This window comes from Platalea leucorodia (genome assembly GCF_965183815.1).
Source record: "Platalea leucorodia genome assembly, contig: HAP1_HAP1_SCAFFOLD_46, whole genome shotgun sequence".
Classification (NCBI taxonomy): Eukaryota; Metazoa; Chordata; class Aves; order Pelecaniformes; family Threskiornithidae; genus Platalea; species Platalea leucorodia.
Window position 1 is genome coordinate 313737 of NW_028121454.1, and position 20247 is coordinate 333983.

Consider the following 20247-nt stretch of genomic DNA (forward strand, 5'->3'; position numbering starts at 1 on the left):
CTTACAGCACAGGGGCCTCCTTGCCTCCCTGTCCCCACCCAGGAACCTAGGAGGTGTCGTACCGCAGTCCTGCCCTTGGAATTGAACATCCCCACATCACAGTGCCCCAGGAGCAAACGTGCGAGGGACAAGATCTGCCTTCGCAGGGGCTGGGCGTCAGGAAATGGCCCTTTTGTTAATGAGGTCAGGGCTTGGCCTCTTGGCTTAATGAAACACATCCAGCCAACTTCCCATTGCCTTTGCCTACCTGTCATCGCTGCCTCCAGTTTTCTGCTCTAACCAGTCCCCAGGGAGGCCTTGTCAGTAATGTCCTTCAGTGGGACCCATTAAAGCTCCAGGAAACTTTGGAGTTTGCATGTGCCTTGCAATTCTTGAGAGATTTATTCACCTTTTGATTACTGCCTGAGGTTCGTGGACTCAGCACCAAAGCCACCAGAGGAGTCATTAAAATGCCTTGGGCTGGGCCTCTGCTGCTGAGCTGGGCTGGGCTCCTGGGATGGAGGGAGCTCCTGGCAAGCGGGCAGCCCTGCAGAGAGACAGCTGTGCCCAGGAGCAGCTCCTCTGCAAAGCGCAGCAGGGCTGAGGGCACTGCCTGCAGGCACTGAGGGGAGAGGAGTGAGACAGAGAGAGGTTAAAGAGAGCCAGGAGTGGGAAACTGCATAGAGCGAAGGAGGAGAAATCTTCCCAGCCCTTAACACAGTAAGTCTTTGGCTGCAGGGCACAGCCTGGAGGGATCTCCAAGAACTGGCACATCAACATGGCAGGAATGGAGGAGAAGGATGTGCTCCAGAGCCGGGCTTCCTTGCTGCACCATCAGTGGGACAGGGCATGATGGCTGCCTTCTCCCAGGGACAACTGCAGGGTGTGAAGGTGGGTGTGCAGCCAGGGCTGCCCAGGGCCGTCCTTCAGAGCAGGGTCCCTGCACCCCAGGGGCTGTGTGCTGGGGCAGGGACTGTTCTGCCTGCCAGGGTCAGCACTCAGCCTGCCCAGGGAGCTGCCCATGGCGCTGTGGGGAGAAGCTGTGGGTGGAAGGAGCAGGCATTGGCAAGGTAGGTCAGGATCTTCCTGCTGTCAACAGGTTGCTGTGTGGCTGAGGGCTGCTCACAGCTCCAGATCACCCCCAGGACATTTGCAGAGGGTCCGTTTGAAGAAGAACATTGAGGCAACATTGACCTGAATGGGAAGGAGTCTGTGCTTTGAGTTTTCTCCTCATGGTTGACTGGGTGGGCCGTGGGAGATGGGAATTTCTGTCTCCCTTGTGGAAAAGACACGGAGACTCCAGTTCTCCTTAGCGCTTGTCTGAGCTGCTCCTTAGCTGCTGCACACACAGAGATGCCCCTGGGCAGTGCCCTGCTGCCAGGAGGGCTCTGCAGGTCAGAGCTGAGCACACAGCGGGTGGGATGGGGTCTGTGAGTGATTACAACAAAGAGACCTGGGGACAGAGAACCAGCTCCTGGCAGGGACAGCTTCTGGCAGCAGAGACAGAGGCTTGGGCAGGGAGTGAGCAGGAGCTGCTCCCAGAAACGCCATGGGAGGGGGATTTGGGCAGCTCCCTGCCACCCCCTGCAGTGCAGACACCTTGTCTGGAGCAACCCCCCTGGTCTCCTGTCCCACCCAGCAAAGCCTGTTCCCCCAAGGCCATGGGATCCAGGGCATGAGTCACATCCTTGGCAGCTGGACCTCCAGTCTGGGAGAAGTGCATGTGCCCTACAATTAACACAGAACAGCATAGACAAATGACCTACAGTGTCACTGTCAGTGAGGTGGAGAGCAAATCTGGGTAAGGAGAAGGCTTCACAGCATGCCCATCTGCCTTTCTCTTCTTGCTTCATTTTTTTGGAGCATTGCAGTTTTCTTCCCTGTTTCCCCCCATTTCTGTTGTGCTCTTCCTCTCTGGGGTTGAGGTGGGGCTGCAGGTCAGCTTCTGTTCTGACACCAGCTCTCAGGGTCCTGCCCTGGAGGTGTCTTCATGGGAACTAGGTGCCCAAGCTGTGAGGCACCATGTCATTCAGTTCGTATGGCTGAAAAATCATCTGGAACATTCCTCATTCAGCTCAGGGAGGGGGATTGCAATGAGAAATGGTGTGAGCTTTACCTCTAAGAAGTCTCCCCTAACTTGTCATTGTGTTTTCCTTCTTGGACAGGTTCCCATTCCGAAAGGGAAAAATGTCCACCGGAAGCTCCATCACCCAGTTCCTCCTCCTGGCATTGGCAGACACACGGGAGCTGCAGCTCTTGCACTTCTGCCTCTTCCTGGCCATCTACCTGGCTGCCCTCCTGGGCAACGGCCTCATCATCACCGCCATAGCCTGTGACCACCACCTCCACACCCCCATGTACTTCTTCCTCCTCAACCTCTCCCTCATAGACCTGGGCTCCATCTCCACCACTCTCCCCAAAGCCATGGCCAATTCCCTGTGGGACACCAGGGACATCTCCTACTCGGGATGTGCTGCTCAAGCCTTTGTGTTTGTCTTTTTCATTTCAGCAGAGTTTTATCTTCTAACCACCATGGCCTATGACTGCTATGTGGCCATCTGCAGACCCCTGCACTATGGGACCCTCCTGGGCAGCAGAGCTTGTGTCCACATGGCAGCAGCTGCCTGGGGCACTGGGTTTCTCTATGCTCTCTTGCACACTGCCAATACATTTTCCCTACCCCTCTGCCAAGGCAATGTCCTGGACCAGTTCTTCTGTGAAATCCCCCAGATCCTCAAGCTCTCCTGCTCACATGCCTACCTCAGGGAAGTTGGGCTCCTTGTGGTTACAGCCTGTTTCATTTGTGGCTGTTTTGTTTCCATGGTGGTGTCCTATGTGGAGATCTTCAGGGCCGTGCTGAGGATCCCCTCTGAACAGGGACGGCACAAAGCCTTTTCCACGTGCCTCCCTCACCTGGCCACGGTCTCCCTGTTTATCACCACAGCAGTGTTTGCCTACCTGAAGCTCCCCTCCTCTTCCTCTCCATCCCTGGATCTGGTGGTGGCAGTGCTGTACTCAGTGGTGCCTCCAGCAGTGAACCCCTTCATCTACAGCATGAGGAACCAGGAGCTCAAGGATGCAGTGTGGAAGCTGATGACTGGATGGTTTTAAGCAGCAATAAACTGCCCATCTTATTCTGTATATCACTCACAATGTAAAGCACTATAGGCCCAGCCTGACTTTGGTAGTTTGGTTCTTTTTAGTTTATTTTGGGTTTTAGTTTTTCTTAGCTGCAATAATGTTGTCCACAAAGAAATGCCATTACTCATACCATTCCTAAGTCAGTATCTACCTGTCCTGTGTGACCCAGAGACTGTGTAATGACGAGCCGTGCTCTCTGTGTTTTAAAACAAAATAAACGACCCTGCAGTGACTTGTTTGTCCCAGGTCCTTTACTGAGACCTTCTCTGGAGCTGCTGGGGCAGTGCCGGTGTGCAGAGGTGGAGGGGAAGAGAGCCCTGGCACAGTAGCACTGCCAGGCAGCACCAGCACTTGGTCTTTCCGAGCTGCTCACTTTCCTCTTCCACTCTCTCCTTCTGAGCCCTTCTGTTGGTGTAAGGCCTGAGAGCACTGGCAGCTTGATATAGCCCTGGTGTGGGGCAGTTTGTGCCAGCAGGCGGGGACAAGCAGTGGGTGCTTCTGTGGCAGAGCTGACGTCCATAACAGCATTGCCATCATGAAAGGGCAGTTGCTGAAGGCTTAGGTCTCACCCACTGTGGACAGCTTCATTGCAAATGCTCCATCACGCTTCCTTGGCTTTCTGGCCTGTCCCTTTCATTACACGCTATCAAAGGAGGTGGCCTGCAGAGCATCTCCCCTGTGCAGTCAGAAGGGGTTTTGCAAGCATCAGTGACATTGCCCTCGAGAAGAAGGCGGCATTTTTCACCTTTCACAAGGCACAGAGCACATCTCGGGAACATGAATGCACTCGCTGGCACACACACACAGCATCCAACTGGCGTTTTGCCCATCTGTTTGTCTGTCCATCCAGGCTGCAATGGCCTAACTTGAGTAGAAGACTATTGAGGGAGACCACACCAAGAGCCCTGCTGAAGATGAGGTAAACGACAGCCACTCTTCTCCCCTCATGCACCAGCACAGTTACTTCACCACGAAGGCAATCAGGCTGGCGAGGCATGATTTACCCGTGGGGAGTCCATGCTGACTGCTGGTGGACATGTTCTTCTCTTTTAGCTGTCCAGAAATGTCAGCCATGGGGAGGCATTCAGTGGCTCCCTCCTCACCAAAGGGAGCTTGTACAGCCTGCGCTTCCCTGCCTTGCACTTTTGGCTGCCTTCCAAGATGGGTGCACCACTTGCTTGGCCTCACTCGCATAAGACCTTCACCAGTCCCATGACCTTTCAAAAGGGATACTCAAAGAAATGCCAGCCTTCCCCTGTAACTCCATTACCACTATTCTGCCTGTTATACAGTGTATTTAGTTTCACTAGTCTTTCATACACTTTCACCTATCCTGATAGAGTGGCCATTTCTAAAATCATCTTTGTGGATGCAGACTGCCTAGGCAAAGGCCCTTGCCATTTTTCTCCAGTTTTCTCCTCCCCTTAATCTTTGTTCCTTCAGACACCTCTCACCTATGCAGCTGCTTTAAGCCCCAGGGAGTTCAAAGCTTGCCTGTCTTTCAGTAGTCTAATTGCCTCTTTAACCAACACTTTAGTTGTTTTCCTATCTATCTGTTTGCACCTATCTATCTCTAAGCATTTCTCATAAGGTTATCCCTTGTAGAAAGGCAACCTCCTTAGAGGCAGCTTGGACTGAGCATATGGTTACAGAGTGTGTTTTATTGTTTGTGGAACTTTATCCTGCTTTTCTTTTCTTTAATTGCAAATAGGAAAAATTCTTCTGTGCCTGTGTGCAGCCAGTTCTCGAAGGAGAGCAGGTGGGAGATGGTGCAATGGAGCTGTGACATCCAGCTACGGAGATCAGTGCAGAAGTCTGATGCAAGGAACAGTGATGCAAGTCCCAGGGGGCCAATGACAGAAATGGGGAGGTTTGGGAGGTGAGGAGCAAAGTTGTCCATACAGTGTCAGACCTGAAGGGGCTGCTTTTCCTACCTCTCCAGACCTCCCAGGCGGACGCTCTGGATCATCAACACCTGGAGAATGCTTCTATCACCTCTTCTTTAACCTCAGAATTAATACAAAATATCCTTTAAAATAAAAAAATCATTTTTATTAGATGCACTTTGAAATCTTTCACCTTAACTCCACTATGAAACCTCTCTAATTAGCTGTACAAGTCGTGAAGACCTGAAGAAAATCACAGGAAGAGACAGGGCTCATTAGGGCTTTCTGTATTTTAATGAGCCCCAGGGTGTATTTGGGGCTGAGGCCTTGAACCTCAGATACGGAGAGGAGATTGAACAAACTGCTCAAGAAGTCCAAGTCAGAAGCAAACCCAAAGTACCTTGAAGCATTAATTGAGTCCCATGAGGACCATTACTGACAAAGCCTCCCCAGGGACTCCTTAGAGCAGGTAATTGGAGGCCATGATTGCAGGCAGGCAAAGGCTCTGTGCAGGCAGCTGTAATGCTGAGCAAACCCTTTGGTTTCTTTTGTGAAGCAGAAAAGCCAAGCCCTTATCCGCAGGCCCCGGGAAGGCAGATCCTGTCCCTCCCGCATGGCTCAGGGCTCTTCCTGGGGGCAGTGGGGTGTGAGGGTGAGCAATGCCAAGTGTAGGAAAACTGTACAACGCCTCCCGGCCTCCCCACGCAGGGCTGAGGAAGAAACAAAGGCCAGAGCCTCAAAACAACTTTTGCCTGGTAGGCCTCGGTGCCGGAGGCAGCTGCCATAGCCAAGAGGACAAAGACCTCAGTCCTCTTGGGCCTTTCAGCCTTGCTAGAGCCCTTGGCCACATCTGCTGCAGGCTGTCCTACACTGTCCCATGCCTGCACCTCTTTCCCTTCAGGCTCTTGACATCCATCTTGCCTTCCCGCCTAGCTCTCACCCCGGCATTTCTATATCTTCACTGAGGTCTCTCCACTCTTGCTGGTTTTCTCTTGAAACACAAAGCCATGGGCCGATCCAGACTCCCTCTGGGTCACCTCTTGCACCACAAGGCTACCCTTTCAGGGACATTTCTTTTTCCTCACATCCAGTCTGAACCTCCCAAGCTGCACTTTGTGGAGGCTTCCTTCTCTTCCCACTGCCAGGAAAAGCTCCATCACCTCTGAGGCCACCCTTCAAGCAGTTGCACGCTACTACTAGAGTGCCCTGAGCCTCCACTTCACCAGGCTAAAGAAGCCCAAGTCCCTCAGCCTCTGCACAGAGACCCAGACCCCCATCCTGAGATGCTGGTGGGCAGAGGCTGTTGGGGGGGTTACCCAGAGGGCAGGGGCACCAGAAGGAGCACGAGCCTGCTGCTGTACCTGCCATGGCAGTTGGGCAGTGTGGGGTTGGTTTGGGGCAAACAGCATTCTGAGGGGTCCGTCCCCATGGCGATCATTGCGCCAGCACCTGCTTCAGCCGGCCTTGTGATGCTTTGATTTTTCATACCACAACAACTTCCCACCTCCATGATTTTCCATCCTGCTGATGATTTCCTGCCCTCAGTGTTGGTGTCCCAGCCCCACCATGGTTCCCCGTCCCACTGATGATTTCCCGTCCCAATGATGGTTTGCTATCCCAATGGTCTCCCATCCCAAGCATGATGTTTTGGGGGAGGCGAATTTCCTGTCCAAGGGGAAGGGATGGGGCCAGCCCCAGTGGCCCTGTGATGCCAACATGCCTGTGCTGCCCCATCCTGCCCTGGTGGTTGGGACTGGGGGGTGGGGGCACTTCTGGGTTGTTTTTGTCCTCCCCTCTGTGCCCTGGGGGGCAACTGCTGCTCCCAACTGTGGTGGAACCGGTGCCGGTACCGGTACCGTGTGGCCATGATGGGGAGCTGTCCTGAAAATTTGGCAAGTGGGCTATGCTGACCGAGGAGAGAAGCTGGGACGCAGAGTATAGCATTACAAGAGGAATTCTTGCATTCATGCGCATGAGATGTCCCATTCAAACTGGGGCACGACAAATGCAGTTTTACACATGTTTCTTATGCCTTTCAAGTGTTCAGGTCCAATGCAATTTGACCAATTGCTGCTGAACACACACACACAGGCTGCTGTTCTGCAAAGCAACTCTAATTCTGTGGCGTCGTCATCCATCTGCTTCTTTCTTGATCTTGACGTCCCTGGAGTGGGTCTGGCTGCAGATCCTGGTCTCTGATGGCAGATAAGGGGAGGGTTTCACAGAGGTGTCGGAGGGGCTGGGATGCTGGCGTGAGCTGGGTCATCCAGGGGCATCCTGTCTTCTTCAGGGTGGGGGCTGTCCTTCTCCTCCTTGCAGTGAGCTGGGGCCCTTTGGTCATGCTCACTGAACCATGACTGTGCAGTATACAATGTCAACTAGATGTTTATCTATCTGTCTATCTTCAGGAACTTGATCCAATTTCATACTCTCATGACTAATTGCTGCAATAGTTAGGGCATGAGATTTTGCTAAGAGAGCCCCTGGGGTGTCCCTCTGTGGGGGTCCCCGGGAGGTACTTGTGGGGGTTGCTCGTAGATGGGTGGGAGCTGCAGGTACTGGGGGCGATGGTAGCAGCGTGGGGTGGGGATGCTGTTCCTGGGGACACCGGTTCCAGCCTGCGGTGGGGATGCCGGTGGTGGGGCTGTCAGCAGCAGGACGGGGCAGAGATAGCAGGGGTGTTGGTACCAGGCCGGGGAGGGGATGCCGGTTCCAGGGCAGTGGTTCCCGTTGGGAACCGCAAGGTGGTGCCGCCTTTCATAGGGGTGGCCGCCTTTCACCAGGGAATGAAACAGAGGGACAAGGAGCACTAGTTCAGAGTCAGCCCGTGGCTGTATCTTGGGGGCAGATAAAATTCATTGGAAATGAACCTGTAAGAGACCAGGTGCTTTGCTCCAAGAGTCTCACGGACACAGTCCTGTACTTGGGAAGAGTGGAAAAGAAACCCTCAGCAACCCAAATGTGCCAGCCAAAGCTGGGAACAGGCACGCTTACAGCCCTGGGCAGGATTTTCTTCATCCGGCTGGTGCAGCTCAGGGAGGAGGTGGGAGCTCTGACGGCAGATGAGCAGCCCTTTGCCAGCAGGGCATGGGGAAGCCCAGGGGCTGATGGCTGTGGGAGGTGCCTGGGCCGTGGCAGCCATGTGGCCTCCAGGGGACATGTCCCCATGTGGGCGCCCATGTCACAAAGGGGAGGTGATGTGGCACCCACCCAGCGCTTGTGACCTCACCTGGCCAGGGCTTGGAATCCTGAAGAGCAGGCCAGCGAAAGCTAGTTGGCCTAAGCTGCCCTTCGGGATAACTCGGCTCCTTCCATTGCTACATGCGTGCCTCCTTTTTTCCAACCCTTTATCATTTCTTGCCCACTTCTCCTCAGCTTCCATCCTTGTTCAAAGGTAATTATGATTTGACTTTCAGGACACATCATAGGGTAGGCAGATAGAGGAGAAAAGCATAGGCTGGTCTGTGCCTTCTGAGTTCTAGGCTGAGCTATTACACCTTTCTAGGCTGGCCAGATATGGGCTATGGGTAGAGTTCCTCTTATATATCTTTACCATATCCCAGGATAGGTAAGTAGGGGGGTGGCCATGTAGTCTGAGGCGTTGGGCTCAGCCTAGAATGACAAGAAGCCCACCCTGACTGATGGGGTAGGAAGGGAGACAGAAAAGGAGCACTGCAAAGGCAGCCATTCAGTCTATCAAAAGGGCCTCGGTAATTGCTGTCAGTTGGAGTCCTGTGACAGGGACAGCAGGGCCATCAGCCTGCAGCTCTGCAGCACTTACAAGTACCACTGAAACACTCCTGATGGCAGACGTTGATCTGTGGGTTTCGTTTGGAATTTGGAATTTTGGAATTTTTTTCAATCATTTTGTTGAACTGCAATTATTTCTCTGCAATCAGCCAGGCTCACCCAGGTGTTTTCAATTAGACACAGGAAAACACGTTTTGTCCCTCCTCTGCCACGATGGACAAGACTTTGAAAGATGACACTGCTCGTAGAAAGCTCTGACATCAGTCGGGTTACCTTCTGGGCTAGGGACTTGCTTGTTTTCATCAAGTTACAATCAGGAAAAGGGAAGACTTGACCTGATAATCCAGTTCAGGAGTCTAGAGGGAAAGGAAGGTAGCCCGAGGCACAGAAATCAGAGCGTGGGTTTCATGGTGTTTTGGCAAAGTAAGCAGGGCAACAGACTCTTTTCCAAAACTGCTTCTTGACGACTCATTGTCAATGGCAGTGTTAGGCTTCCCGCAGTGGTTCTGTGTCGGAGGGTAGAGCTGCTTGTCCTGGGGGCTCCTGTACAGAACTTGGCTTTTAAAAGATGCTTTCATGCAACCACATCGTCTTCTCTCTTTTCCAATGTCATCTCCCTGCAGCCATTGCCGAGGGAATGGCTCTGCCACAGAGGATCCTCTTTCCCCCGGAGAAGCTTTGCATGGCCTGGCAGCAAAGACAGGGAGCTGGAGCAGGCCTCCACAACCTGGGCAATACGTGCTACCTCAACTCCGTCCTGCAGTGCCTGACGTACACACCCCCTCTCGCCAACTACCTGCTGTCTCGTGAGCACAGCCGCTCGTGTCAGTACTTTTATGAACAGCTCCTTGCAAATCTGGTGGGCTCTTCCCAAGGATTCCCAGCACCTGGAATTTGATTGAGGACAAAAGCAGCCCTCCTCTGTCAATCCCCCGAGTTGGTGTGCTTTGAACACGCAAGCCTAGAAGCCCCTTGTCCTATCTCGCTGTGTTCATCTTCAGAAAGGCACCTCTTTCGAGGCCCCGCTCTCGGTCCCTATGCCTGCAAGTTAAACTCTCTTTGCTTCTTGCACAGAAACCTTTTGTCAGTTCAGCATCCCTCTGAAGAAAGTTTTCTGTGCACGACAATGTCCCAGGCTCGGTGGGCCATTGGCACCTTGGGAGAAGAGGAGTGGGGGCTGTCCTTGTAACTTCAAGATCTCCATTAGGTTTCCCACCGCTCTGGATATCTTGCTAACCTGAGAAGCTTCCCTCCCTCCCTTCCTCTTCAGGTCGCCAGCAAGGCTTCTGCATGATGTGCGTAATGGAAGCGCACGTTAACAAGGTCCTGCATTCCTCAGCCAGTGCCATCCAGCCTTGGACTGTAGTCAATGTCCTCCCACGTGAGTCATTCCAGGTGCTTTTACAGGATTTCTTCCCTTCTTGTGGGGGACAACTACGAACTTCTTCTTTCTTAGGAATAGGAGAACATTTCCAGCATGGCAGGCAGGGAGACGCCCACGAGTTCTTACGCTGCACTGTCGATGCCATGCAGAGAGCTTGTCTGAGTGGAAGCAGCAAGTAAGCACAAGCAAATTCCCTTTTCAGCATGCCCAAGCCCTTTGGACTCCTTGATGTACTCCCATCAAGGAAACCCTACAGACGGGCTTTTCAGACAAAGCAAAACTCTTGGAGGAGATAACTCTCTGCCCTACTTCTGAGCTCCAGTTACCGTTTCTTTCCAGCTTGGATGTCTCTTCTCAAGCAACTACCGTCATCCACCCAATATTTGGGGGCATGCTGAGATCCAGAGGTACTTTTGCATGACTATTGCTCTCCTTGGAACTGTCTGTGCCCTTCTCTCTGCCTGTGATAAACAGCTGATCGCGTGACTGGCGTAGCAGGTATGGAGGCCGTAAACCGGCGCAGTCAGTCGACTTCCCCTATCGCTGAGCATTTTAATTTGCCTTGCAGTCACGTGCTTGAGCTGCAAAGCGGTTTCCGATTCCTACGAGGCCTTCCTGGATATTCCTTTGGATATAAATGTAAGAGGGTTTATTATTGTGATTCAAGACATCCCAAGGCCACTGTAGCTGGTGCAAAAACAAATACTGCAAGCCCAAGAGAAGAGAGCTTGGTGGTGGGTGGGAAGTGGAATGGACTGTGTCCTTCTGGGGAGGCCATGGCAGTGGTCTCCCTCTAGGTGCTGGCTTTAAGCTGGACAAGCACGCGTTATCCTCCCTGCACCCTTGAGGGACTCCCATCCTTCTTCCCTTTGCCCTCCCTCAACACCCGTCTGGCTCCCAGGCGGATGGGTTGTGTTGTTTTCATTACGATGAGCCTGCACCCCATCGGTAGCTGAACTGAGTGGTGCCACAGAGAGGTCTCTCTTGATAGCCCTGGGCATTCCTGGGAAATGAGGAAATGTTTAGCTTAATACCCTCTTTCTGCCTCCTTCTGGACACTGCTTGTGGGTTCACAGTGGGTCTCCTCAGCCTCAGCTACCTGGGCCTTCTTGGCAGCTCTTAGCTAAGTGTTTGGGCAAGGGCGTCTCCCCAAGCTCAGTGCTCTCCTTTCTCCCTCCTCCAGGCAGCCTCATCTGTCACCGCAGCTCTGGAGGACTTTGTCAAACCCGAGCAGCTGGATGGTGAAAACTGCTTTAAATGCAGCAAGTAAGATGATTACTAACGACATATTGATGCTAGATCCTTCATGAAGGTGCTGCATGTCATCGTGCATAAGTCATCTTTTCATGGAGGTTTAATGCACAATAATGGGTCGCAGCTGTTGTTTAATCTGGTACTTATGGTTCTGAATAGCCTTAAAACAGCGTCAGGATGTGTGAGACAGGAAAGCTTGTCTTGCCTTCTGGCGGGGAAAAAGGCTGCCCTTCAGCATCTGGCCCTGTGCTTGGTTTCAAGGTGTGACAAGAGGGTTGCCGCCTCCAAGAGGTTTACAATCCATCGCGTGCCCAACGTTCTCACCGTGTGTCTGAAACAGGTTGAACGTTTCACTGGTGGGAAGATCAGCAAGGTGCGTACGCAATTGCAGTGCAACTTTCTCTTCCTGGAGCGGGAGATTTCCCAAAGCAGTATGCTCTTTCACAAGCCGTTCGTGTTGGGTTTTTCGTATTCCCTTCGGGGGAGACGAGAGTGCCCGTGGGAAGACAAGCATGGACTCTGCTCCGACGGAGCTGCTTTGGCCAGGAACAGTTTCCTGCCACCCAAACCATTACATGTTGCAGGCTATTCCATGTACTATCTCAGGATCATTTCTGAGCCCTCTTGGTCTCTCCGTAGGTGGTGGAGTATCCCGAGTACTTGGATCTTCGGCCATACACATCTCAGACAGCAGGAGAACCGCTCCTCTACGCCTTATATGCTGTCCTGGTACATCGTGGTGTTACCTGTCATGCAGGACACTATTTCTGCTACACCAAGGTCAAGAGCACCTTCCTTCCTAGCAGGGGAAAAATGTGTGCTGGGGAAGGCAAACTTTCACAGCAGGGTTACTGGCAGCCAAGGTTCTGGGGGAGAAGGTCTCCTTCCCGGCTGCGTTGGATTTCTTTTGGCGTCCTCCTGGTTCTCTAGTTTTCTGCCTGGGTTATCCCTGAGAAACCAGGCAGTTCATCTCCAGCTATCGATGCCTTTCTTTGCAGGCCAGCGATGGACTGTGGTACAAGATGAACGATGCGTCTGTGGATGGTTCTGACATCAACACAGTTCTCAGGCAGCAAGCCTATCTACTGTTCTATGTCAGGTAATAACCAGTATTCAAATGGGTTCCAAATACGTTTCCTTCTCCTGGCTTTGCTCTTTTTCTTCTCATCCTCCTGAGTGTTTCTCTTTCAGTCCTAGGAGACACTTCCTACCTGAATCATTCGGTGCTGTCAAGTCTGAACTACCCCACCTCCGTCCTTACCTTTCCCTGCCGGGCTTTCGGCTCCTGCCCTGCTGTAAACTGCTCCTTGTCTGCTCTCTGAAGCTGGCTAATGTAGAGAAGAGTACTTCAAGGGGGCCTGCAGGAAAGATGGGGAGGGACTCTTTATCAGGGAGTGTAGTGATAGGATGAGGGGTAATGGTTTTAAACTGAACGAGGGAAGATGTAAATTAGGTATTAGGGAGAAATGTTTTACGGTGAGGGTGGTGAGACACTGGGAGAGGTTGCCCAGAGAAGCTGCGGATGCCCCCTCCCTGGAAGCGTTCAAGGCCAGCTTGGATGGGACATTGAGCAGCCTGATCGAGTGGAAGGTATCCCTGCCCATGGCAGGGGACTTGGAACTAGATGATCTTTGAGGTCCCTTCCAACCCAAACCGTTCTGTGATTCTGTGACTCTATGAAATGGAGGCTGCAGGGGGTATAAAGACGAGGACTTGCTCTGACAGGTGTAGACTGGTGGGAAGACCCCAATTGAATTTCTCATTTCTAGTCTCGGTTATGTCTTTTCTCTGTCGTGGAAACTGCTCCAAGAAAATGACTGAACCCCAGAGGAGGCTGCAAGAACAGACCTAAATGGAGATCACTCTTTGTTTCTCCAGGTGCTCTGATTTGAAAACTGGAGAAAGGGCTTCTTCCTCACCAGCACCATCATATGCCTGTTCCTTCCTCAGTCAGCAGGGGGCCGACAGCAAACAGGTGTGCTCTGTGGGACCACAGGGTCTGCCTCGTCGGACTAAGGTAACTGTGGGGAGGTGGGTCAGGGCAGCAGGGGGACAGTGGATTTCTTTCTGGGCTCTTGGCATTGCTCTCTTCCCTCCCACACTGCAGCTTTCTTCACAGCTCCAATGCTGCTCCCTCTCAAAGCATCCCACCAAGATCAATCCATCCCATTTGTCTGCCTTTGGCCCCTCTGCCTTTGCAGCCCTCCAGGAGAGCCTTTGGGAGGCCCTTAGCTGTCCCCTCCCACAGCTTCTGGGCTTTCCTCACTCTTCTGGTCCTTTCAGGAGGAAAGGGCAGGACCTTTTCACAGCTCTCTTTGCAGGACGTGGCGCTGGGCATGGAGGACTCTGCAGAGGACAGCAGCTCCTCTGCAACAGCCAGCAAGAGCCAGCTCACCTGGGCAGGTGCACGGGAGGCATCTGCAGGCTGGCCGCGCTTCATCTGGCCAGGCAGGCTCAGCATCGCCTCCTACGTTGGCTCCTGCTTGCATCGCTTCTTCAGTGGCTGTGTAAGGCTGGTGTCCAGAAGGAAAGCTGCGTGCCCGCTCTGCTCTCAACCATGTGAGCGTGTGCTGCACACCACACGAGAAGACATCAGCAAAGAGGAGCATGGATTCAGCCCTTGTTCCCACTGCCAGAAGAGTGGTGCCAAGGAGAGGGCGCGGAGCAGATCCCCACAGTGGGGAAAAGATCTCCGCAGCTGGTGCGTGGACACCACGGACTATGACCACTCAGCAGGGAGGAGGAGGAGAACTGGTCCTCCGAGGCGTGACTGCACTCCCAGGGATGACGCAGCTGCAGGGCCCTCCAACGGCAGCTCCCAGTCGGCTCCTGCACCCAGTGCTGCTCAGGAGCAAACCCTGCCAATGCAGAGAGAGCGGAGCAGATCCCCCGCAGCAGGGCTATGATCTCCACAGCCGGTTTGTGGAGATGATGGACTACCCCTGCTCAGCAAGGGGGAGGAGGAGGTGGAGAACAAGTCCTCCATGTTGTGTCCGAGCTCCAAGGGATGACACAGCTCCAGGGCCCTCCAATGTCAGCTCCAAGTGGGCTCCCGCACCCAGGGCTGCTTGGGAGCAAACCCTGCTGAGGCAGAGAGAGCGGAGCAGATCCCCGCAGCGGGGCTATGATGTCTGCAGCCAGTTTCTGGAAGCCACAGACTATGACACCTCAGCAGGGAGGAGGAGGGTTTCAGTGCCCCAGAGACGCACAGCAAAGTAACACTCAGGGTGCTGCTGTTGTGACGGGGGCAGATTGCGACCCTGGATAAGGGTGGAGCACAGCATCTGACTTGTGCAATGCCAGAGAGGAGGAGGAGGAAGAACCCAGGAAGCACCAAAACTGCCCCCAGCAGGGACCGAGCTGCACAAAGGGCACCAGCAGCCCACCCTGTCCCCCCTCCCAGTGCTGCCTCTGGCCAGGAAGAGCTCAGAGAGACCTTCCACAGACTCGGACAGCTCTGCCGGCGAGCCTGCCTGCCCACCGGTCCCTCGAGGAAGAGCTTTAATCCCTGGTCAGCTCTTGGGATCGCCTTGCAAAAACAACACTCACTTGGTACCAACAGTCAGAAAAGCCAAAGCCAGAATTAAAACCACTCGTTGGCCTTGCATATGCAATTCCTGGGGTGTTTTCTTCTCTGTAGGTTTTGGGGCAATTGGAGGAAATGCCCAGTGTGGGAGGTTTATGTCTTGGGATTTTGAAAGCTGTGTGCTTGCATGTGCCCATCTTGCAATCTCTTCTTGTCAAATATGGAGTTCAAGTCACTCAAACAGAAATGGGCTGGATGAGACGAGAGCGAGTGGGACTGAAACGGGCTGAACGGCCGGGCCCTGAGGGTGCTGCTCAGTGGCACCAAGCCTAGTGCGAGGCCAGTAAGCAGGGGTGTCTCCCAGGGGTCAAGACTGGGTCTGATCCTGTTTAACATCATCCTGAATTAATGTTCTGGAGGATGGGGCAGAGTGCACCCTCAGCAAGCTGGCCGATGGCACCAGACTGGCAGCAGTGGCGCTTAGGCCAGGGGGTCGTGCTGCGGTCCCGAGGGACCTGGGCAGGTTGCAGAGATGGGCTGACAGGGCCCTCATGCCCAGGCCAGAAAGGGGACGTGCAAAGGGTGCTGTGCGGGTGACGAGCAGCGGCACAGGCTGCCCAGGGAGACTGTGGAGTCTCCCTCCCTGGAGATGTTCCACAGCCCATGGACATGGTCATGGACAAGCGTCTGCAGGAGGCCCTGCTTGAGCAGGGAGGTTGGACCAGGTGACTTTGTCCTCCAGCTGACCTCCCGGCCAGCCTCAAGCAGCCGCTGATTCTGTGAAATGGAATCATTATCATCAGAAAACTTGCTAATGCTGCATTCGACTCCTGCATGCAGATAATCGATAAGCATATTGAACAGAACCGGTCCTAGGACTGAGCCCTGAGGAACACCGCTGGGGACCGGTCGCCAGCCAGATGCAGCCCCATTCACTGCGACCCTTTGAGCTCTGCCCTTCAGCCAGTTCTTCACCCAGCGCCCCGTGAACCCGTTCATCCCCCAGTTGGACAACTTGTCCAGAAGGATGCTGTGAGGGACAGTACCAAAAGCCTTATTAAAATCCAGGAAAACTACACCCACCACCTTCCTTTCATCCACTAGGATGGTGACCTTATCCCAGAAGGATATCAAATGAGTTAAACTGGACTTTTATTTAACATGGGTTCACAAAGGGGAAGGAAAGTCCAGAGGTCTCTTCCAACCTCAACATTTCTGTGATTCTGTGAGTAGAAAGGAGAAAAGTCAGAGAGCAAAAACTGAACAACACATAGCCTTGACTGCAAATAGAGCGGGATCCTGTGGAGAGGACGCACGCTGGAGCAGGGGAGAAGTATGGGGAGGAAGGAGTGACAGAGGTGAACTGTTATGTACTACCTGAAACCCCCCATTTCCCACCCCCCTGCACCTCTCAAGGCTGGGGTGGGTAGAAGAATTGGGAATGAAGGAGTAATCTGGGCCTGGGAAAAAGGAGTGGGGTGGGGAAATGGGCTTTAATACTCTTGTTATCATTTCTCACTATCCAGATTCTTTCAATTGGCAAGAAATGTCATGTCTTCTTTGCCTATGACAGGAATCAGTAAGCGATCTCCCTGTCTTTATCTTGACCCATGACCTATGGCAGAGATGGAAATGGCCGGTGTGGGGGACGGGTCTGGGACAATTTCCCTGAGGCTGCTTCCCCAGGATGTCCAGGGAACATGGCACAGACCTGGCCCCTCTCTTCTGCACCTTTGGTGCCTTGCTTCCTTCCCCATGACGCCTGGCTCTGCACCGTGAGCACCCTGCTGGGTGCCCCCACCCTGCACACTCACACAGATTACCTCTGCAGTAGCATTCCCTCTTCCAGGCCTTTTGCGGCCCAGCCCAGCCCCTGCCCAGATCTCTCCACCTCCCTGACGCCATGGTAGTGTCCGCTGCAGGGTGCTGCAGAGCTCTGGGCACTCAACCACAGCCCCAGCCCCTCTGAAGGGCACAGCAGCTGCTGGGGGGCAGAGAGGGGGGTCAGCCTCCCCACCAGCCCCAGGGCTGATGCTGGCCCCAAGGGCACGAGGAAACAGAAGCCAGTCAATCTCCAGCTCTGCTGCATTCATGTTGGAGGTTATCCCCAACTCCGCCTGCATTTGCCCCCTTCTCTGCCTCCATCAGCCCCACTGCCCAGGACAGCACGAGAGTCCTGGGGTTCCTCAGGCAGCTCCCGCATCTCTCCAGTCTCCCTTCCCTCTGCCTCCTGGGTTCCCACTGACTCCCATGGCAGGGTACTTGTTTGTGCATACCTCAGTTTAGTGTTTTGCTTTTGGGGGACTTCACCATTGAGGGTGTTTCACCTTCTGAGCTTCCATTCATTCCAACCCCAGGGCACATGGTGAGTCCCCATCCTCTCCTCTCCTCACCCCTCCAAATTCATTTCCAGAGAGTCTGGTATATGCCATCACTCCTGTCACACACGAAGAAACCTGAGGACATAATGGGGAGCTCATGGACCATCTGCCCTGCCACTGGACACCAAGAAGAGAGCTTTTAAACCCAGAGCATTTGGTCCAGTGGAACCCAATAGTACCATGAGCTGAACCCCAAACACAGGGAGAAAAAAAGGAGAAAAGATTCTTTAAAAGACCAATTCCTTGGACATTTTCTTGGCAGCAGCTTTGGAGAAACAGCCCAGCCTTCAGGGCTGCGAGATATTGTTTTATTGAAGAGCTGCTACTGAACAGGCCACATTTGACACAGTACTGTGCAAGGGTCACACACAGTAAGATCAAGCCTCAAGAAAAGCAGTGTAAACCCAGCAAATTATCTATAAGCAGGATTATCACAAGAGAAAACAATGAGACTCCTGGCCGAAGATAAACTCTGGGAAATGGGCAGAGAAGGGAGGCAGGTTATTGTTGGTAAAACAATGACCACTGGGCCAGTCTCTATAAGGCATCCTTGAGCTCCTGGTTCCTCAGGCTGTAGATGAGGGGGTTCACTGCTGGAGGCACCACTGAATACCAAAATGATACCACCAGATTTAGAACTGGGGAGGAGATGGAGGGGGGCCTCAGGTAGGCAGACATGGCAGTGCTAACGAACAGGGAGACAACAGCCAGGTGAGGGAGGCACGTGGAGACGGCTTTGTGCCGTCCCTGCTCAGAGGGGATCCTCAGCACAGCCCTGAAGATCTGCACATAGGACAGTGTGCAGGCACACAAGTGGAGATCGCAGTGCTCTGTGCCTTGTGTTCCTGGACTGCCCTACATCTACTGGATTGACAGGGGACAGACCTTGCCACACTGCAGTCGTGGCCATCGGTTGCTTCTGTTAGGAAAATTTCCAACTGCCACGTGCACACTGAGGAGAGAGGCTAGGATGCAAAGTCTAGAATTACAAGGGTCAATATTTATTCATGCACATGAGGTGCCCCAGCTAAACTGGGGCACTGTCGCAAAAGCAAGTTGGGACATTCGTCAGCTGAGGAGGAAAGGGACACAAGGGTAGAACTGCAAAAGGTTTCTTTCATGATCGTGAGACCAGCTCTCCATAGGGAAGGAAGGTATCCATCGGGATTTTTCAAGAGTTCATATACAGCTTGAAAGGTTTCTATACAGCTAAGCTTAATCATCCAATAGCGCAAACACACACTTTAGTCCTCTCCGATCACGTTCAGTTCCTTGCAAGTATTCTCAGTCACCCAGTGTTGTTCTGCATGGGCAGTCTGGTTGTTCAAACATGACCTTCTGGGGTCCAGATGTGCCCCTGCGTTTGCCAAACACAGGTTCCTTTTTATTCTCCTTCTCCTGAGGGCATCCTGCTCAGGTCTCTTCTCAGGATTTTTACCTGGCTATCTGGGCTCAGCAGTTTACCCTTTCCTCACAGCTAATATCCTTAAACTGTGCTGTGCCCAAGCTCCGAGATGTGGTACCTAAGAGCACAGCCATGACCAGTCAGCTGACAGACCCCTGAGCAGAGATTGTTCTTGAGCTATTTGGTGTCAGGTATGGGCATGTTCTCGAATGATATTTACACTGTACTCAATTGGTTTACATTTGTTAGCATAACAACAAGCAGTATTTATTGAGTTCAGAAGCTCTCAAGTCTTTCCATGCCATCCTCAGGGGATGACCATCTTTCACCATTCACTATTCATGGATCCAAAAAACACGGGCTGAGGAAGCACATCAAGATGTGTGAGGGGAGGACCTCCCTGAGGCACCTCTTGGCTCTTTGACTGCTTGTGCACGGCTCGGGAGGAGTTCATTTGGTGACCCCATTTGTATTGCAGGCGGTTGGTCTGCACTGGGCAGGGAGTGAGACGGAACTGCTACCAGGAATGCCGTGGGAGGGGAGCTTCGGTGTACTGGCTGTGGCTGGGATAGGGTTAATTTTCTTCACAGCAGCCCGTATCGTGTGTGCTTTGGATGGGGTGTCCAGCGCACACGGGCACAGACCAGACCCTGCTCCGCTGGTCCTTCACGTCTCTCCCAGGAGGCCTGGCTGTGCGAGGAGACATTCTTGGGTGCCAAGGACTGAATTCTTCCATGAGCATCCATGACACTGCTGTGTGCCCCAGAGCTGCACACTCACACACTTGAGCTGCTCACAAGGGTTTTCCTCTCCTGGGCACTTCTCTGGGCATGTTCTCTAGAACCACTTTGAAAGAAGACCCAAGCCTTCAGGCACTGCCCGGAGAAGATCCTTTCTCATAGAATCATAGAATCATTAAGGTTGGAAAAGACCTCTGAGATCATTGAGTCCAACCTGTTAACCTAACTGCCTGGTCCACCTCTAAGCCATGTCCCTAAGCACCACATGCACATGTTTTTTGAATGCTTCCAGGGACTGTGGTTGTCCCATTTCCCTGCCATGAAGAAATTTTTCCTAATATCTAATCCAAAATGCTGTTATGGAGGCCAGCTCTGTCACAGAGGTGCCCATTGCCCGTCCCTGCCTGCGGTCCCAGGACTGCCGCACCACAGGACTGTGACCAAGCTGCCAGAGCACTCCGACCGTGCACCAAGACAAGGGCTGAGAAGGAGAGTGTGGAAGTGGAAAGAGAGCAGCTTGGGAAAGACCACGAACTGGTGCTCCCTGGCAGTGCTGCTGTGCCAGGGCTGTTTTTCCTCTGCACCTCTGCACCAGGGTGCTTCACCTGCAGCTTTACAAAGGCCTGAGGGGAAGGATCTTGGACAAACAAGCTGCTGCAGGGTCCTTTATTTTGTTTAAACACAGAGACAGCATGGCACCTCATGTACACAGTCTGTGGATCACAAAAACCAGGTGGATACTAAAACAGAAGTGTGATGAAGGAGACTTTTTTGTGGACAGCATTATTACAACTAAGAAAA

General features: G+C 53.1%; 1 protein-coding gene across 1 annotated transcript; it reads left to right on the forward strand.

The window, feature by feature from the left end:
• Positions 1 to 2166: 2166 nt before the first annotated feature.
• LOC309603299 (olfactory receptor 14J1-like) lies at positions 2167 to 3090 on the forward strand (the record flags this gene model as incomplete). The annotated part of the gene is made up of 1 exon (XM_082338181.1): positions 2167 to 3090. The coding sequence occupies one exon, from the start codon at positions 2167 to 2169 to the stop codon at positions 3088 to 3090; it is 924 nt and encodes a 307-aa protein (XP_082194307.1).
• Between the last annotated feature and the right edge of the window lie 17157 nt (positions 3091 to 20247).